Source organism: Protopterus annectens, chromosome 5.part0 (assembly GCF_019279795.1).
Source record: "Protopterus annectens isolate FY-2018-M chromosome 5.part0, PAN1.0, whole genome shotgun sequence".
NCBI classification, from domain to species: domain Eukaryota; kingdom Metazoa; phylum Chordata; order Ceratodontiformes; family Protopteridae; genus Protopterus; species Protopterus annectens.
The window spans coordinates 824,263,559-824,285,240 of NC_056735.1; the positions used below are offsets into that span (position 1 = coordinate 824,263,559).

At 38.4% G+C, this 21,682-nt stretch overlaps 1 protein-coding gene across 6 annotated transcripts in view; it reads left to right on the top strand.

The window, feature by feature from the left end:
• Positions 1 to 21,682, top strand: part of ATP11A (ATPase phospholipid transporting 11A) — a 1,534,794-nt gene that overhangs the window by 938,309 nt on the left and 574,803 nt on the right. For all 6 annotated transcript variants that reach the window (XM_044072636.1, XM_044072632.1, XM_044072633.1 and 3 more), the window contains exons 8-10: positions 1,173 to 1,223; positions 1,688 to 1,752; positions 12,071 to 12,152. In XM_044072636.1, the coding sequence (XP_043928571.1) occupies positions 1,173 to 1,223; positions 1,688 to 1,752; positions 12,071 to 12,152 (198 nt within the window). The remainder of the gene's footprint in view (positions 1 to 1,172; positions 1,224 to 1,687; positions 1,753 to 12,070; positions 12,153 to 21,682) is intronic.

Genomic DNA, 21,682 nt, shown 5'->3' on the forward strand with positions numbered 1-21,682 from the left:
GCATGCTAAAACAAGTTAGCAGGAATGAATTTATGCTTGTTGCATACACAGTCATGTGATAATGGTAATATATACACAGCATGATGTAATCATGCAGTTCTTGCCACTGGTAGTGTGTCTGCAGCTGACTCCTCGAAATGAGGAAGCAGTGAAGTGTAGGAGGGACTTTTATTTAGTAAGAGTGAGAGTGTCAGAAACTTGTTAAAACAATTTATTAAAGTAGAGTTGCTTCTGGTTTATAAAATTAATTTACATTTGTTTTATCTCTTAGAAGTGAATCCAGGAAAAAAGAGATCATTGTTCCCCTCTACTCGTCACTCATTAGATCCATTATAGAGTACAATGCCCGTTTTGGTATGTACCTCACAAGACATCTACAACAAATGGAAAGGCCACAGAAATACCTCACAAAGAGGATTACTGGCCTCAAACAGATGCCCTATGCAGACCATCTCAAAAAACTGCAGCTTTACTCCGTTGCATATCGCCTATTCAGAGGCAATCTTTGCCTAACACACAAAGATATGTCAAACCCAGAGCTCTTAGACATGCTCCACTTAAAGAAATCCCAATCCCTACGAGCTACATGGTCTAGGGACCTAAACCTCGTCACCACAATAAACAGACCATGCTGGAGGGATAGATTCCTGTCTTAGAGACTTCCCATACTCTGGAACAAACTACCTATCTATATCAAACAAAGCTCCTCATTAGCGCTCTTCAAGAAAAATCTTGATGATTGGATGGGAGATAGGAAATTCACCCCGGGGATCACTTCTGTGACTCTGCTCCACAGTGGCACAGGAAAATAATTTTCTTGGGTGGCGAAAGCCAGGGTATCTTTGGCTAGGCTTATATAGGCCCTAGGGCCAGTAGCCTAGTACCTACCTATGAACCTATGAAAATGGGTGGCCATTAAATAATATGTCTTACCAACTGTAATGATGCATCATCCTGTGTAGCTAAAGGAATCATTGGAGGGATATAATGATTAACACTTCATGACTGCTGTGTTTCACACACTTGTGGTAGAAAAAAAATGTTTGTTGTGTAATAAAAATTGTTGTCAGCCCTTCTTTTCTTTGTCAAATAGTTTTACTATCATTAGTTTTTGTGAGAAAAAAGATTTTCTGAGTGTTTTTGTTTCTAAAGATATTTTTGCTTACTTTTAGGTTTGTGGGGCGAATCAACATATACCAAAGAAGAGATGAACCTGTTGCAAGGTACATAATGCAAGTGTACTACAAATTACCCTCATGTTCTCACTAACATATACAGCAAAATGCATTCTTTTATTTTTTTAATATAACGTATAGATTTATGAGTTAGACATTAAAATGACACTATCCATTATAGTGTGTATAATAGTATTGAGGTTTTCACAACATTTCATGCAACAAAGTCTCTAAAGTCTGATGAATAAAAAATATATTTTATTAAGTGTAATATTAATTTTGTTTAACACACCCTAAATGTTTCTGTTTAAACAATGGCAGTTGTTGGTTCTGCTGTTCATCTCTGGTCTGCTGCCAGCTTTGAAGTGCTCTGGAATCTGCAAAAACTTGTTTTGGTACTTCTACCAACTATAGAATACAGATACTGTGGAATAGTTGTGCTTAAAGTCTATATTAATATTTTTGTCTGCATTTTCCAGTTATCTGCTGACATTGTTGGTTTTGTTTTACAGGTCATTAGGCTCTGAAAATTTGCTCCTTAGAGGAGCGACTGTAAAAAACACACAGAGAGTTTTTGGTAAGTTCATTATTTAGTATTCTTTTTGTCTGTTTAATTGCATGAATGACTAGTTAGGGATGGTCTGAATGAAAACAGCTTTTATTATTTGCGGTTCCTTGCTTGCAAGTGCACATCTGAGCAAGTCTATGGATAAATAATTGACTAGCTTCAGTTTTATAAGAATCCAAATTTTATTTTTTCAGTTAAATTCACAAGCTAAGTACGTATATCATGAGTGGTAATCATTTTTGTTGTACATTATATACCAGAGTTTCCTAATGCTAGTTCCTATTTTTTTCAGTGGCGCGGACCATCCCAGATTTTTAAATGGAGACACATGTTTCTGACAAGTTGAAGGAACCTACAGAAATTTAAAACTTTAGTTACGTTGAAAGTATTTGTATGATTATAGTATGGTAAACTAAGATGCCTTACTGTTCGGAAGATTGGCAGGGCACATTGTATATGATATGATATGGTACAGAGTCATAGATTGTTACTAGGCTAACAACCTGGGGTGGGGGTGGGGGGGATTTCTAAGCTTATTCAAGCTTTCCTGAAAGAATGACATCCTGTATCCAAACAGAAAATTGTCAGCCAGGCATTTATAAGCTGGTTCTCTCCATAAGGAACATGGGTGTCAGGCCCAGTGTAAATTTCATATTTCCCATCCATTGGTCTAGGTTGTGCTTAAACTGGGTAATAGATGAATTCTGCTTCACATGGATGAGAAGCCTGTTCCATAGGAGGGCTGTCTCTTGGGCACACATCTGTCTCTCCAGCATATTCTGTTTAGGTCACAGACAAAATTGAGGTCCTTAGATCTTGTATTTCTGGTAGTGTTGAATTATATGCAGGAGATTCGTAAGTGTGGGGTTTGCTGATATCTTCTAAGCCAGGCATAGATCACTCCTCAGCAATGTGTCAGAGACTGAGTAGAAGAAAGAGGCTTTATGACACTCTGCATAAGGCAGGTGTGTTACGCCTTGTATTCATTTTGCATGGAACCTCTGAGGTTGCTATAGTTGCTGCGCATGCCTGGTCAGTTACACCCCAAAGGGAGCATTGTAATCTATGATTGGCCTGATAAGGGCAGTGTACAGGAGAATAATGACCTCTTTGAACCTAGATGCCATTCACTTATAAGTTGCACAGTATAAAAGGATTTCCAAACCACTGTGGCCAAGTGGTGGTCAAAAGGCAAGGCCACTGTCTGTGTTTACCCAGATCCCTGACCATTGAGTCAACTCTTAGGGGGCATATTATCAACATATAATTAGCTGTAATGGTTGACTTCCCAAAGGGTACAATTATGCATTTCTTAGCATTGAGTTTAAGACCATGGCTTTGGCACCATTTGTTAGTGAGAGATAGGCCTTCTTGAAGAACGCTAGTGTCTGCAAGGGAGTCCGATAATAACTCCCAGCTTGCAATCGTCTGCAAACGTAGTCAGCCATAAAACTTCAGCTTTTGCGTCCACTTCAGAGAAATAGACATCAAAAAGGAGAGTGGGCCCAGTACTGAGTCCTGGAGGACTGTGCTAGTGACTGGCCTCTTGGTGGAGGTGACCCCTATTTTGACCCCCTGGGTCCTATCACTGAGCCATTTGGCTATCCAGTGGGTGATGAAAAGGTTTGTACTTAATTTAGCGAGCTAGTCTATAATGCCTGAATGGGATATTGTATCAGAAGCCTTGGCCAGGTCGAGGTAAGCTTGTGTGTACAGTCTTGCCCTCATCCATTGCTTTCTTGACCTTCTCAAAGAAGTCCACCAGATTTAACAGGCATGATCCTCCTTTAACAAAGCTGTACTGTAATGGGTCCAGTGTTTGTAAGTACCTATGTTCTCATTTATCATGTCCATGATGTTTCTTTCTATTGCCTTACATATGAGGCTTGTCAGACTTATGGGCCTGTAGTTACCTGGATTGATGATTGGAACTCCTTTGGGCAGTGGAATGACTGTAGCCATCTTCTCTTCCTTCAGCACAAAACCAGATTGTAGGCTCCAATTGAAAAGTGATTCAAGTGGACTAGAGAGGTCATGTTTCATGCTATTTAATAAGCATCCTGGGATGTTATCAGGGCTCATGTATGCAGTGATTTTGGCCTTGGAAAATGCATTTAAGATCTGTTCCCTAGTAAATGTTGGCGGTATTGTGGTGTGAAATGTTTTCTGTGGACTGTCGGGTGAGTTGGGGGAGAAATTTGACCTGAACCTGTAAGCCAAAAGGTTGACAATGGCCTCCAGTTTAGTGTGGGTAATTGCATTTATAACATGTTATGATCATTGCTGTGTATTTCTCTTGAGATTAGAGAGATGGTTGTATAAAGCTTTGTGGTCATCCTTTGCCTAAAAAGCTATTTTTTTCTTCAAATGTAGCCTATAAAGCATTAATTAACACTCTTAGCTGTCTGTTTAGATTGGTCAGGGTATTTTTTTAATATGTTGGGCTTTGTTCCTCCTACACTTGGTCACATTTTTTGTTATTGTTGTTGTATAACTGATTGATACTTTGATTCCACCATGGTGGGTTGTCATTTGAGCTCATCTTTTTCTTTATACAAGTGGGTACAGCTTACTCTATACAGCTATCAGTGTGGCTGTATAGGGATTTTGTAAATAGCTCAGCATATGCTATGGTGTTTACTAGGTTTGGGGGTGCTTGGAATTTAGCCAAAGTGCCACTTAGTAGAGAGAGGTTAGCTTTGGAATAGTTCCTAAAGGGTTTTGGTTTCTCTGGGTCCCGGGATTTAATTTTTATTTCAAGCCGTGCTGCCTAATGGTCACATTTGATGAGTGAGAACATTACATTGGATGAGGAACATTGGCTTCCCATGTTTGTAAGTACATGGTCAAGGATGTCTGTAGCCCTGTTAGAACTGACCAACTGTTCCAAGATGTTTATGAATCACTGGGGTTGTGCATTAACAGTGGTGTATCTTTCCCAATCTGTGGAGGGATAGTTGAGATCCCCCATGAATATCATACTGAGTTGAACGGTGAGGAACTCTAGTACATTGAGATGGGTAGTATAGGTTTCCTGGGACATCTGTAGGTTGCAAGAATATGGTATGAGACTCTGTTTATTATGGGTTGCACATGTATGATTTCAGTGGGTTATACACTTTAACTAGTCTAGCTGTGAGGTTGTTTTAATATAGACTCAGATCCCATTCCTCCACCTTTATTTCCCTCCTGTGCAGCAGCTGGTCTAAAGGTGTGAAAGGCATTATAACCTTGTATTGCTGGGGTACTCTCCATGATTTTAAACAATGTCTGCATTACTACACAGATGTCTGCACTGTCCCCTCCAGGGGGAGGAAGGGCTGCAGGGAGTGGACTTTCTTGTTAAGACTTTTAGCATTGAGAATTACCACCTTCAAGTATTCCTTCATAGGTTCAGTTAAGATGGGAGATTTCTGAGTTTAGCATTGCCTAAAAAAGCACTATAGGGGTGGAAAAGTTCTTTGCCAATATCTAAAAGCCTAGCGTGGATAAGTGCAGACCATCCCTATCAAAGCAGTATGGTCTGTCAGCCATGTCCTCTCAGGCCATCAGATTTTGTACCCCCTTGGACTGACATCAGAAGCTAAGCCAGTTGTTAAAATCAATCATTTCCTGTTAGTACATGGGGTCATCATTGGAAAAGGTAGTATGCTGCTCAGTGTTAGGCTTATACCTCTTGAGACATAATCAGCGAACTCGATCATGTCTTGCTTCATATTGTCGGGGGTGGTATGTCTCAGGTCATTAACACCCACATGAACTAAGACAGAGTCAGTCTGGTACCTGTGGCTCATGACCTCAGTGTCTGTGTAAATTGATGGATCCTAACCCTGGAAAGGCAGTTAACCATGACTCTCTCTCCTTACTCAGTCCTTTTTAGGAGGACATTGGTGTACCTCACTATAGAATCACCAATGACCAGGAAGTTTGATTGTGTGCTGGTTAGCCTTAAGGGCTTATCAGTATAGGCATTGGATTCTGTCTTGTTATATGTAGCTGTGGGTGCTGTTTTAAAAGAGTGTTTACTTGATGGCCGAGGACTCTTTTTTTGGTTATGCTGTGCAGGAGATCTTAGTGTTTAAGGAATATTACCTGTAAGTGCCTCCACCATTAAAGTGTATTTACACCTCTCACATACGCTGTCTGTTTTACTAAGAATAAGTTGGTTGTCACTGTACATAAGGCAACTGCTACAATGCCTCTGAATAGCCATCCCAACCAGACTGACCACAGGGAGAGTCAGGAAGTGTGCATACATGACTGCTGATCTGCTAAGGAGGAGTGAGGGAAATTTAAGTATTGAATAGGAAAGTAACACAAGGTATACATATATGATATGATATGATGTGGTCAAGGAAGAAATTAACTGACTGAATCAGTCTTGAGATGACTGCTTGATTGTTTTCTATTATGTAGTGAAGCCATACCCTCTGCAGTGTATGTGGTGCTTTTACTGGCTTAATTATTTGTTTAAATTTCTTACTTGAGAAGATTCAGTTGAAACTTTGTGCCCTATTTATTCGGTAATCTGCAACTGAAACCAAATTTATACATAAATTGTATTGTAAAAATAACTAAAATGGTAAAATATGAAATTCACAGAGATACAAAACTGTGTAATAGTGCAGATAAGAACAGTAAAGAGAAACAAAAAAAAGGCACAAAAATGAGGAGCAGAGGAAAAAAAGAGCAAGGAGATGGATAAATATACAAATACAGGCATGGCAAGCTGGTACAGCTAATGCTGGGCATTGTGGCTGTGAAGGACCAACATTCAGAAAATGTGGGAGGAAGTGAGGAGAGAGAGAGAGAAATATAAGAAGGGGAAGAGGTAAAACTATGGAAACGGGGTATTAATTGGAGTGATAATTACTTTTCTAAGCTATGAGACCCATGGGCTCTGATGTATGATTTGAACTATGAGAGAAAGAAAGGGTCACACATGGTGGTGCAAGTATGTATAGAGTTTTAGAGTTTGGGGTTATGTGAGAGCATGAAGATAAGAGAAAAAAAAGAGACTGGAGAAGTAAAATAGGGGAAATGACAGGAGTGAAGAAAAGAGAGAATATGTTCAGAATTTGGATGAATAAAGCTAAGCTGGCAAGAAAAAATAAGCTGAAAGGCAGGAAAATTCTGTAAGATGAAACTGATTGTGAAGGATAGTAACTCAGGGCAGTTAATGGAATCATAGTAAAGCTGGTGGTGTAGAAACCCTGCTGTATAGTGAAAAGTCCTGTTGTAAAGCAGCAAGAAGGGAGGTAGGGTGCATTTAGGAGTGGAAATTAAGATGATAATGTGTGTGTGTGTGTGTGTGGGGGGGGGGGGGTTCAGCTGCATGGTGCCTGAGGTGACGGTGGAACCTTTGACAAATGTCTGGTTTCAGGCGGATGGCTTTAGCAGTGAACTCAGTGTTGATGGAGAAAGTAGCATGCACTGTAGAGTTATGCCAAGAAAGTTTAAGAAAGTCCTTCTCTTTGGTAATGCTGTTGTCTGTGCAGTAAAGACAAGGATGACCATAATCTTGTGAGACAGTGACGAGAAAAGTGCTTCATGCTTTAGTAGATTTTAAGATTAAACTAATTTTCTACCATCTATAGCTAAGGCCATAACCATTGGTGATGTCATTAGTGAACAAAGAAAACATGAGAGAAACAGAGACACAGGCCTGTACGCTGTGTTTGCAGTTCTGCAGTTGAATCTTGGTGACTGTGAAATTACTTTTGGTAAGGCTCTTGCACTATATTAAAAAGGACCTTACACAAACAAAAAAAGCATGCCCTGTAGTAGCAGTTTAATATCCAAGTGCTACTGAGCTGTGTAATCTATTGTATTCTGCAGCTTGGTTTCCTGTTAAAATAATCCATTGCTTGACATAACTGATACCAGTGTTAGGAAAGCACATCTACCCCTCTCTGGTTCAGAAAATAAAAGTGCATATGTTAGGGTAATATGGTAATGGTGATAACTATTTTCAGCGTGCAGATTTGAGACAGAGTTTAGAGTCGGTCTATGTTTTTTAATCCCAATATCTTTTTAGTAAGGTATCTCTGTGGACATTCTCATTGATATATCTTGATATATCACTATGTTCATATCCTGTAGCAGATTTTCCATTATTTTTTGGAAAATGGAAAGTACAGAACTTCCAACACAGAACATGAAAAACAAACATTTGTGCAAATTAATTGTTATGTATTTCTTCAAATCATTAAATAATACTTGTTGGCAGGTAGAGGATGATCGTTGTTTTGATAACTATTACAGCACGCAGCATGGTCACTGACTCTTTCATCCTAACAAGCAAATATGTTCCTGTAGTAGCAGCTTGATTTACAAGCAACTCACAATCATCACACATCCAAATTGGTCTGTGCCTCTTTACCAGTGAAACAGTAGGTGCTGCCCACTCACTCTGTTTCACTGGACAGAAAATTGTTTCTTTGTTTTTTCTAACATTTCTGTTTCTTTACCAGCTCTGTTTTTCACCTAATGTGGCAGGAGGACCACTGTTACCAAAGCTTTTGTATTCACTAAAATAGCAGTTTGCGCAGCATGCACTCTGACTGTTTTCCTCTAAACACTTTAGTATCCATTTTCAGCATTCATCTATTTGAAACACTTTAAATAATTTAGTGCACTGTGACGGACAGACTTTATCTATTTCTATTGTAACACCATCTTCTGAAAACTGTTGTTTCTACTCAAATAAGTATAATCTCCTTGTACCACAACTAACGGTAGCTGTTCCTTCTGCTTGCATGTCACACTATAGCCATTATAAATCCCAGTACAGACAAACTTTTATGAGCATTTTTCTAAGTTTAACTGTTCTGGATTCCACTGTTTTGTTGGAAAGCATTGACTAAAACATTGGCTAACTCTAACAAAAACAATAGTTTTCCTTATCACCTTTGTCCTATATCTCTGTGTTAGTCCACCAAAAATCTATTGCTCATCTCCAGACAAACTGTTGCAAAAACATCCCTCTCCGTGCCCATCTCTCACATTTCCTAACATATTTGGGCCTTAGTAATAAACAGTGACGATTCATTTGTAAGTAAAAAAACATTGTTATGCCTGTAACATGCTACTTACCTGAAGGGTATATTACCCTAATGCAATCTGAAGATCTTGTCTAATTCATACTTATTCACTCATGCATAGCCATGTTTACAGCTGTTCCTACTACAAATGCTCGGTATAGACTATATTTCATTTTAACATGATATTGTAATTATACCATTGTTAGTGTATTGATATAGTGTGATTGTACCACTGTGAATGTATTATTTTATTTGATATGCTTTTATGTAATGTGAACCAGTTCAATATGCTGTTTATAATTTTCTTATATTGCACTGTCAAAGATGACATTAATGTTTAATTTACATAAGTTAATTAACATTGCCAGTGTATTATATTGTACAAATGCAGTTTTTCTCTCCAGATCTCCTCTTAGAAAGGGTCCTCTACTCAGTTGCATTTCCCCGGTCAACAAAGGAAAATAAGTAATATATAATTGATACTGATGGCCCTGAATCATTTTATTTTTATATTCTCACTAGAAAAATAGACATAATTACTCTCGAATTGTATTGTATAATATTGAAAATGTGAGACATTTTGCTTTCTATTTAAAAAGACATTGTGTATTCTTTTCTATAAAATGCTTATCTTTTATTTTTTTTCGGATTGTGTTCTTCTGTGACATACTCATGCAATATATCTCGACATCCCACACTTGTGGCATTTTGGCTCATTAAAGTTACAGTTTGTTGGGTTAAATTTATTTCTAGTACTGTGACAACAAAATCATTTACCTTTCTTGTTATGTGACTGAATTTCATTTTTGTACTGTTTCAGTAGGTACCTTGTGTTTCTTCAACAGTTTTTGTAGCTATACAGGTACTTTTATTAACCTTGTTGTCACTTTTTATATATTTGTTTATTTTTTTGTATTTATTTACCAGGGCAGTTCATCTGGACAGCAAAGCCCCTTTTCAGTGGAAGAGCAGGGAGAAAAAGCTTCAAATACAAAAATAAAGTTACACTAAACATATTAGAAAAGGTACAATAATCATGCATAGTATGCAAAGAGATTTAAAAAAGTAATGAAAGTAGCATACAAAGAAAGAGTTGCTGTGCTGAGAAAAAATACATGGGAAATCACCCATTTCTTTTAGCGCACATTTGCTAATACATTGTCTTGCTACCTGGCTTTTTCTTTTTGGTAGAAATCCAGTATTGACATTCTAAAACCACTTTGATCATGTCATAGTTCACAGAGTAGCTGAAGAGCTTGTTAATGAGGCAGATGTTCAAGCAGCGAAAAGCAAGTCAGTTGATGAGCATGCAGTGCCTAACCAGCAGGATTTTTTTAATACTCTCCTTTCTTGCCTCCCGCCTTCCTTGTTTGCTCATGCCTGGATTCCCCATTTGTTCCTTACCAGCTACCTGGACAGATCCATGCACTTGGGTGGTCTTTCCTAACTTCTTGGGAGGTTAACTTGAACAGAAACCCACTACTGAGTCCAGGAAGGAAAGGATCCGATGGAGAACAGTCTCACTGGAGCTTGAGAGCTGTCATTGTTCCTTTGAATGATCATTAACCCTAACTGTGGTTGTGTTTAATGTAATTACAACAGGCCATTGTTGCCCCCCCCCCTTATTAATCTGAGATAGACTGTGAGGCTTCTGGTATCCACCAGAGGTCATACTACCTTTTGAGATAGGAGAGATGACCATCTGACTTTTCATTCTATCCCTCGCAGTCAGCCCAAACAGCACCCTGAGCCAATTTCTGAACTTTTATCAGTTGCAATGCAGACCGTATGTTTTGTGTTGTTTATCCACTAGTACTGTAGGAAACAGAACTTTCCCAAGATTGAGCATCTCTTTTCAGGCTTAAATTTATTTTTATTGGTAGGAGTGGGAGAGCAGAAATTAGGAAGTACTAATAACGCAGTAATGAGGGTAGTACAGGATTTGTTAAGCTTGAGGAGTAGCTGACAGATGGGACATTAATTGAAGAAGGCATTATTTTAGGCAAAGTATGATCCTAAAATTTTTCAGACAGAGTTAAATGACCCTAATAAATTGTTCCAAACACAAGTGAAGCTGGTGTAGTAACCTTTTTCATATGAAAAAAAATTGCTATGGAATTTTATGGTGTAATGAACACAAGTATTTTTAAATACAATAGCAGTGTAACATGCTCTGAAGATTTGACTGCCTTGAAGTACTAGTTAGTCCTTAATGATTGCTGTACATTATTACATCAGCTACTGCAACACTTAATATTTCTTTGTGACATTTACCTGATGTTATTGTAATGAAAGTTCTGAGTAGTCCGAAAATGTGCAGTAGTGGAAAATCTTGTTAAATAACAAAAATGTGGAAACAAAACAATGCTAGGTAATTTGGCTATATGCCATTTTGAAGTCCCTTTCTAGTATTTTGCCTGCCATTCACATGTGCCATTTTGCTTACAGAGGGGCATCTTTAGAAACCTTTTTAATGGGTGGTGTCAGTGAATGGGCAGGAGTCCTTACAGACATAAATGGTAAGAAGGCCTAATAATTCTGAAGTTCCAGTAATGAGTTATAGATTAGTTTATGCACAGTAAAACTTGGGGTGACATTGATTATATACTTTTGTGTATTATATAATCTGAGCAAGTCAGTTAACAAGATTAGTGCTTCTGTTTGTGGTGAAATTGAGTTTTGTGCCTAGTGGGGTTTACTGCTTTACAAATGCAGTAAATAGTTTTCAATCTCTTCTCAAGAACTTTGGCAACAGCAGATGACCATTTTTTCTGTTTGTCTTCATTTCATTAATGCAAAAAATATTTTCAGGCACTTTTTGTCATAGCCAAATCAGAAACCTTGAGATAGCTGAGCGACTTTAGTCAAGGTCATGTGGTATTCAAGAGAAGATTGAGGGATTCAAACCACATGCTGGCCCTGCCAGAATCAAAGATCCCTGCTGAAGCTCCTGGGATGTAAAGACATGCAATGTTTTGATGAACGTTAAAAAAAAATAGTATTCTTTCACAAATGTATGTTGCCAAGAATTTGTTATTCGGAGGTAAGAACTTGAATTTAGTGCTGTATTTATTTAATGCGGTAGCATTTCTGCAATGCAATTGTGCTTATCAGAATCCAAGCCAGTTACAAGAGCAATAAAAAATTTCTTTGGCTGTACTTTGCTGTACTTGTCATTTGCAATTTGTCATTGCAGAAGCCCTGTTTGTTTAAGAGCCTTCTGCGCCTTTTAATTAACAGTTGTGAGCAGATCTTAGCTGACCAGATGGTGTTTTCTGTTTTAGGTGTTGCTATATACACGGGCATGGAAACTAAGATGGCACTGAATTACCAAGCTAAATCACAGAAGAGATCAGCTGTGGAGAAGTAATATGTCACCTTCCTGTTTGAATTATTTGTTATCTATTTGTCACTTGGACTTCTTAATAAATGGAAGTTTATTTGTATTCTATATATATATATATATATATATATATATATATATATATGTATGTATATATATATATATATATATATATATATATATATATATATATATATATATATATATATATATATATTTTATGTTATGTACAACACATTGTGTTGACTCCAAGTATTCAGAGTGCTGGTATATATTTTTTGTGGTAGAACTACAAATTGTGATTTATCATTTGCTCGACAGTAGCATAGGAGAATTTCAAAGCTAGGCATTTTTTCTTCTGATGAGGAATTACAGATTCATACCTTTTTCACTTGCAAAACTTACAAGACAGAGACGCTTCTGTCCATGCATAAACATGCACAAAACACTGCATTTTAAAAATGCTCTTAGTATTTCTTATAAAAAAAATATTCTTATGAATTACTCATTTATTCGTAATTGCTGTGTTTTGATCCTCTGCTGTCTTTGTGTCTCTCTCAGAAGTATTCTCGTTGATTTAGTCATTCATTTATTTCTGCTTTGTATGTATACTTTTTGGTAGGATGGGGATGGGGGTGCAAGTGGGGGGGTTGCTGCCAGACAGGGACCGATGCCATCAGACTATAGGTGAGAGAATTTTTTTCTTTTTTTGGGGTGCCTTGAACTCTTACTTAAAAGCTGCCTATTTTGCCACATTATGTGTTGCACTGTGAAGAACAGAACATGCGTGTGTCCATATGAATGACCACTGGATGCCTTTCTGTGTCTGCCGTTCATCTGTGGCTACTTGTTATTGACCCATATTTTCTACCACTCACTCTGCTATTCCTGGCAAGTCCTCCAACACTTGGACAGCTATGAAAATCATGGTAGCTTTCATACTGCGTGGTTGTATTATACTTGCAGAAGTGATGTAGCTCCATATGTAAATGTTATTATACCATGAATTACATTGTTCATTCATTTATTGGCAGTGATTCTGCATGCCAAAATTTTCTGTAATTGTTCCACTACTGAAATAGTCTTCACTGTAGCAGTTTGCATTGTGACACTGTTGTAACAGTTCTAATAATAGAAACAGCCTTGGCTGTGAGTGCTGGAGCCTAGACTATGATCCAGAACAGGTTTCATGTGCTAGAGGAGCCAGGCAGTGGAGGAGTGTGGAGGTGTGGCGTACTCACCTCATCTGGGAGTGGAGGGAGTCGGAGAGGTTTGTGCATTCTCTGGGACACATTGGATAGGTGTGATTTTTCTGGTGCAGAATGAGGAAAGTGCTTGTGCTTTTTGGGGGAGAGGTAAGTGTGCTCTGAGTGAATACCCCTTGTGGAAATGAGGGAATGTCTTCATCTGACAGCCCCTCACATGTCTTTTCTTGATGCCATGTTGGGTGTGTGCAGTTAGGTCTGGGGAGCAAAAATAAGGGAAAGTCCTCGAACTACCCCTAATGGCTGTCTGAATGATGGCCCCTGTCAGTCCACCTCCACTCTGGTGATGGGGAATGAATGGGAAGGGACTGTTAATTAACAGTTTGGGAAGTGGGCCTAATAGTACAAAAAAATCTAGCCACTGAAATAAGTAGTTAAGTATTCTTGGAACAAACAAATCAGGATTCTAATTGTTACAGTGACAGGTCATTTGTTTTTATTTTTTTCTTCAGAAATACTTTGCATTTCTTTCTGCATGTACTGTAAAATAAATGTATAACTAAACATGTAAAAATAAAGCAAGTTGTCTGGCCACAAGGTCACTAGAGTGAACAATGCCAAAATGTCCAGACTTGTAAAAAATGTTACCAACTGCCTTGCTTGTGTTTACTACTAACACGCATTCCCATCAGTCTTATGATGTACTCTGTCCATAGCAGCACTTCCTCTTCACTTTTGCTAAATCACTCCCTTATAGTTTAACAGTAGGTGGATTTGTACAAATAATGATGATGGAGTATATGTGATCAGTTACTGATGAGGAAGAACGTTGCTGCCATTGTTTTGTTATCTAGTGCTATCCGTGATGTCCCCGTGTTGGGCCAGTAATTAAGGATCCTGAATCCTCATCACTGACAGTGGAGAGGGACGTGTACTTGGAATACAAATGGATACACTCATTATTTCCAGATGCAGACCTCTCTGCATCAGTCACAGTCTATCTTAATAGCACACAGGGCAGACACTCAGTCCAGAGTCTGTGCTCTCTGTCTGCATCTCCCAAGGTCCCCAGTAAGGTTCACCACTGGTTTTAACCAGTGCTTTGTGTCCCTGTCCCAAATAGCTGACACCCACACTCTTTGAGATTTAATTTACACATACACCAATTCAAAACCACACTTCGGGATCAGTCATCAATCCCACTTAATGTGAGTAACAACACAAAGTTGATGAACACACAAGTTAACCTAGGTTTCATCCAGCAATAAAGACTTCTTCAGAACAAAGAACAAATTCATTGCTTTCCTCTAAATACCCACCCTTTTCAAACGTGACCCAATCAAAATCATGTTCCCATCCCAAAAGATTAATTTAAAAGAATAATGCTATAAAAACAAACATATAAGTAAAAACACAGTATTTAAAATTCATGCCTTATACATAAAACAATGTTTCTATTTCACAGTATAAGTAAGCTAGTTCTATTTTCAATGTAACTTTGAATTCAAAAAATAATGATCACATATATAATAAAATGGAAAAATACGTGTAACACACACACACACACACATATATATATATATATATATATATATATATATATATATATATATATATATATATATCACTTACCTAAAAACTTGATGTTATGCAAGTTACTAATAAAAAACTTGATGTTATACAAGTTACTAATATGCACACACACACACCTGGGAAAAGCTGGCATAGATTACCCGCTCTACCAGCTTTGCCCAGACTATAAGGTAGATTCACTGTCACCAGTCAATTACTATAAGGCTCTTAAAAGGGTGTACAATTATGCTGTATAATAATACTAACACAAATGTTAGTAGTTGACCAAGACAGGCCTTCAGGAGTGGCCCACGCGGTGTCACCAAATAAATATAAGCATTCACAAAGGTGTTAAGTGCTTTCTAAAAGGACCAGCCACAATAAAAGTTTTAAGTATATTTAATAATAAGTAATGATCAAACAATAAAACACTAAATATATATTTACAGTTCAAATCACAGGAAATATTGAAATAACAGTGATGAACAGACTCATACAAATAAAGAAAAACAATCTCTAAACTAAGCTTCGCTATGTTCCTCACTTAATGTAGGAGAATAACTATTCTCTAATAACTTACTTGATAGAGAAGACACAGTGAAGTATGTGAGCAGTTTTTCTACTCAGGTTCCCCAAAACAGAATACTCAGAGATTACTCCCTGTAAAATATAATATCCAAGAAGGCTTGTAGAATGACATCATCTGGTCACCTGACTCTAGGTTATCATAGTATTACCCTTTGAAGTTGAGACAGGAATTTAGCATCAACAGCTAGGCTACAGTACACATCTCAGTGTTTATGACAGTGTCGGGGGCTTCCCCTCTTTTTACTGAGCTAATGAACAAAACTTCCAGACCCACCATCTCCTCTCCTATTCAGCACTGTGGGGTGCCATTTAATGCTTTAACAGCTCATTTATATTTCACAAAGTAAGCTAACTGGTTAACCTCTGCTGTCCCAGTATCCTTTATCAAAACATGTACAATTAATACATTTACAATAATACACGTACATTTCTTTTCATTCCAGCGGGGTGCACTTCTCATACATTTTAACACAAGCAAACCTCACAAATACATTTTCAGCACAAGCATCTGTACAAATCAGTTTGATAAACAAATGACATATAGTTATTTACAAAATTCCAGCTAGGTGTGCTGGCACAAGTCATACATCCACTGCCCTACTTCTCCTGGCATGGCTGACAGTACCTGCTGTCATCACACTGTCCCTCCACCTCCGTCCTCAGGAATACAAAACATAATGTATGCCAGCCAAGGTTTTATTTTTTTGAGAATCTCAGCTGTAACTAGAATGAGCAAGAATGTAAACTGTGAGTTAATCAGATAAACTCAAATGTCAATATAACTACAGAAACATCTGTAATTCCTTGTATAAAGTTTAGCAGTTTCCTCTTTAAAGTTGCAGTTTTGTGAAGTCAAACAGTTCTAGTGTCTTAGGCTGGTCTGTAGCGTGTAAATAAGTAAAAGATTCCTGTGTACAGCTGAATTGTTGTGTCTGAGCCACAAGTGGCAATGTATGCAAAACCAATTACTGAACTCAAAGAATCGAGGCATGGAATAAATGAAGGCAGACTGCACAAATTTTACAGTGTTTTGCTTATACAGAAAACAGTGTACACTTTCAAATTTTTCAAACTGTCCTTTCTATTCCATATGTATGGTGGCAAAGAATGCATAAAAAAAATACTTTTCTGCCCAACCAACTGAATTAAAACTAAGACTGTATGAAGGGAAGCTACATCAATGTACAAAAGCCAGTCAGTGATTTTTTTGTGGGCCTTGTAGTATTTTACCCACTTGTGCTCTCATGGACTGATTCCAGCACTCTTGGTTAATATTGCACCATCCACATCACTACCATATCTTCATGTCTGCTTGTTTGCATATGTTCAAGGATCCCACATGCTTGCCACGACAACGGCATACATAATGAACTCAGATGCACTAACAATAAAATGTTCCTTAAGTACCTTCAAAACACACAAGATGCTGTAATGTAAGTACTGTACTAAAATGCTGACTTAATTAACAGTACCTAAAAATGTAGCTTTGTAGACAAAGGTGCAGAAAGAGTTCATATTTATGAATATCAGTCATTTACTTATACATCTGATTTTGTTTTTATTACCTACCAAGGGATTGTACATGTGGATTGGACATCTTGTATGAGTAATGTATGTATTTATTATTTTAGGCATATTCCATTTTCCTCCTATGATATAACTTGATCAGTTCCTCTCCTGAGTTCACATTCTTATTATTTTTCAACTCCAGTGCACTACAACACTTGTGGGAATGCATTCTGCTGGCCATCACCTTTCCTCGCCTTTTACCCAACTGGCCAGTTTGGTTCTCTAAAGCCACCAGGAGCAATATTCAGTCTTACTGGGAAGCAACTCTGTCATACTAGGGCCAGGAATTTTATAGCATTACCCTTCCAAAGCTGATTCCTGGCTCATTCTGGACATATGGATGCTACAGGTTGAATGTTCTTTCCTCCTTGGTGATGTTTGTTTTGGTTCTTCTAATGGCAAGAAAGAAAGATAAAAGTTTCTTCACTGGGGAGATAGTGTGGATGAATGGTCAAAGCCTAGTGTCCTTCAGAAAAATCCACATTTAATGCAGTCTTTTGCTCCTCACAGGGATGCGTATGATTCCTAATTAATAGAGATTTGAGATGTAGCTTCCCTGTCAAACTAGGAGTGCACTCAGGATCATTCAGTATGGGCCTGGGGCTATCCAGTGTGATCTCTGAGAGTGACAGTTGCTATCACCTGGTTTCAGGTTTGGGATTCTCAGAGTTAACAGCCTTGACCAGTTAGTGTATATGCCTGTCAGAGGTATAACCATATTGGACTTGGTGCTCACATATATGGGCGAATGCTGGAAACTGGCATTGTGCCTTTTCTGGTAAGGTCAGACCACAAAGAGCAGTCTCCTGTGAAATAAGACTTAAGTAACCCTAGCAAACCCTGTAACAGAAACTACTCCAAAGCAAGCAACATTTTATTAAGTGGTAACCTATCAAAATTTCAAGCCCATGTAAACCCAGATAACACAACACTGTATGCAAAATTATTTGCAGAAGCTTTGCACAACCGTGTCATTGATTGCATCGAGGCTGCTGTGCCTACCAGAAGTAATTCCAAAACTAACTCAAAAACACAAAGCACCTTGTCGGAATCCAAAATTTAAAAGGGGTGTACATCAAAAGAAAAAAAAGTCCTAGGTAAAATTAGGAAGCATAACAAAAAAAAGATAAAAACTGTCATCAAACTGAATAGACAACTATGAGAACTAATTAAGTCCAAAAAAGCAAATTTTCAGATAAAGATAGCATCCCAGGCCAAGGACAACCATAAGGCCTTCTTTCACTAAGTCCAGAACCTCAAAGGCAGCACACTACAGTGTGCCAAACATTTGGTAAATGGAGCCACACTCATGGAACTGGAAGGTGTAACAAATATTCTGTCTGACAAATTCATTTCCAACTTTACTGACTTCTCAACCCCAGCTGTCTCCCAGGAGATACCATCTCACATAACCCTTCTTGCTATCAGTAGGGAGCAGGTTTTAGAGGCCAAGAATGCAGCTTTAATGGGCCCTGATAATTTCCCAAAATGCATCTTAAATACTCTCAAATTTGCTCTATTTGGGCCACTGTTGTCACTCTTCAACTATAGGCTCTGCATAGACTTCATGCCATGCAAATGGAAGACTAATAGTCATCCCTCTGAAGAAGGGTAGACCATCAACAGTTCCTGTGAATTACAGACCCATTAGTATGACTAGTCTCATATGCAAAGCCATGAGAAAATTATCATGGAAATGTTTAGCAATGACATATGAAACCTTCAGGCTTTGGATCCAACCCAGTTTGGTTTCATCAAAGGCAAGTCATGTCTCCTGAACTTGGTGGACTTCTTTGAGAAGGTCACTAAGGCAATGAATGAAGTAAAATGGTGCATACTACCTACCTTAGCCTTGATAAGTCATTTGATACAGTACCTCACTTAGGCATTGTAAACAAACCCACGAAATTAGGCATACGCCCATACATAACTCACTGAATGGCCAGCTGTCTCACAGACAGGACCCAGGAAATCAGGATGGGAGAGGCCATTCACAAGTGGAGTCTCCTAGGGCTCTGTGCTGGGTCTACTTCTCTTTGGCATCTTCAAAAATCGAGGCCAATGTCAAGGGCCTTCATCTTACCAAGTGTACGGATGATTGCAATCTAGGAGCAATCATAGAACCCCCCTCCCCAAAATATTGGCATCTTTCAGGAAGGTCTAACACAGACAAATGACTGGTGTCCAAACCATGGTATAAAACTCAGTGCCAAGAAATGTATAATAGTACCTTTTGGTAGTTGACCCTCAGGAAAACTACCTTATTGATGAAACAATCGTAAAATTATGGATAGACAACTAAGAGGAATAATTAAGCCCAACAAAGAAAATTTTGAGGTAAAGATAGTGCTCTAGGCCAAGAACAATCATAAGGCCTTCTATAGTTATATTAGAAAACCACAAATATAGCACGCAAAAGAGTGCTGAACCTTTGGTAAATGGAGACACACACATTGAACCGGAAGATGTAGCAAATCTTCTGGCTCACAAATTCAGCTCCAGCCTAACTGTTGTCTAACCCCCAGCTCCTTTCTGACTGTGCACATCATAGACAGATAGGGATGTGGGGATCTATGTAGATAATAACCTGACATTTGACCAGCATGTGTCTAAATTTGTAAGAAAATCATTCTATACTACTTAGTTTATGAGTAAGGGCATGGCATCTATGTCCAAAGAAGTGATCGTGCAACTGTACTCAGCCATTATCAGATGCATCATTGAGTATAACATCACATTGTATGTGTACCTGATCAGGCATGTGGAACAACTGGAATGTACACAGAGGTTCCTCATAAAAAGAATACAGGACATAAACACAATATATTATGCAGATCACCTCAAAGCCCCATCTATGTACTATGTTTCCTACAGACTGTTGAGAGGAAATCTATACCTGGCATACAAGGTATCCTCAGATTCCCGCTCTGTTGGTCCTTTTGCATATCTGCAAAATGATCAGCACCAGAACTACTGGAGCTAAGGACTGAAACTTTTCTTGTGTCTTAAATAGAACATGTTGGAGGGACAGGTACATGTCTCAGAGAATTACCATTCTCTGGAGTAGGCTTCCCATCCATGTGAAGTGAAGCCCTTCTCTAACCGTGTTCAAGTGCAACCTGGTGTACCTATGTCTCTGATGGACAGTCACAGATGTTAAATCATACCCTAGCTAGCATACACGCCTTAAAATAACCTCCAAGGCACAGTAACTCGTGGGATACATTTGGGTTGGAATTATAAGCAGATTTGGCAACCCCTTGGGAACCAGATGCTTATGAGGTCTTTCTACTTGAGACAAGAAAGGAGAGAGTGCCTTCACCCTTACCCCTTCCTTGAAACTCTCTGGGATGATTTTCCACTATTTTTTTCAATTTGTCTAAATGTTTTGGTTTTCTGATACTGTGACAGAATGGGACCCCATTCATGTGTCAGGACACAAAGTTCTTGTTATCAGCAATGTGCCACTCTTTGCTGTTTGATGAGAGAGCCCTTCTGAGTACCCACATTGCAGCCATAATTGTCTCCTTCTGTAGTTCATATGGAGGTAATTGCATTTGTAGCATCTTTTAGTATACTTGAAGTCTTTTTCAAGTAGACCTGTTGTACCTTTTACTAATTGCAGTTGCATGAGTGTCTTTATTCCATGTTCTAGTTTCTGCTTGCATATCCTGGTCTTTTATAATGTGTCTAAGTATTCAGAGCACTACAGTCACTGGCTGTAGCTATTTTGATAATCAATGTTCTTTTTATCCATTTTCCTTGAGTACAGTTATCTATTTTTTCCTGTTTCTTCTTTTTAACTGCTAGTATTTGATGGTTCCTTGTAATGTCCAAATTTTAGAGTAAGCACTTGCTTCCCTTGAGCATGCTGCTTTTACCTGTGTACTTTTCCCCCTCCCACTGCCTAGTTAAAGGCCCCTTTCTTCAAATATGTGCTTTAATAACTGCCGCTTGCTTGTTTACTGTTCTGCTGTGCAATTGGAAGGCATAATCTGTTTATACTGTAAAATGTTTGCATGTAGTATTTGGATACTGGCAACGGCATTCTATTTTCCTTCTACTTATTCCAGTTTGACTAAATGCTAGTGTCCCTTGACCTTAATATGTTCTGTCTTCTCTCTTATTTTTACCTACTCCAAATGTTAAACACTTGTTTCCCTTGACCATTCTTCTATTAGCTGTGTGTTTTCTCCCCTCCCAGTGCCTGCTTAAAGGCCCCTTTCTCCAAATCTGTGCTGTAAACTAAGCTACCCCACTTTCTAGCTCCTCATGCTTCCCTAGTCTTGTCTTCTCTTTCTACTGCAAACCCAGGTGTCCTCTTTCCGGGCCTTTTACTTTTTCTCTTTCTCACCCTCCAGCCTGCAACCTTCACTCTTATTGTTTTATTTCTTTGTCTCAATCCTCTGCCTTCTATTTTACTCTTTCTGTTTGCCCCCAATATTTACTACCCCTCCATTAATTGCTTTCTATCTTCTAGAGTTTTTTTTACCACCCTAATCTTACTATCTTATTATCATTACATCTCTCTTTTATTTTACAGTAGTCACCTATGCAGAAAAGTGACCTCAGTCCTCCCCCCACCCTGAACAGACCTGGCTGAAATTCTGTCTACTGAC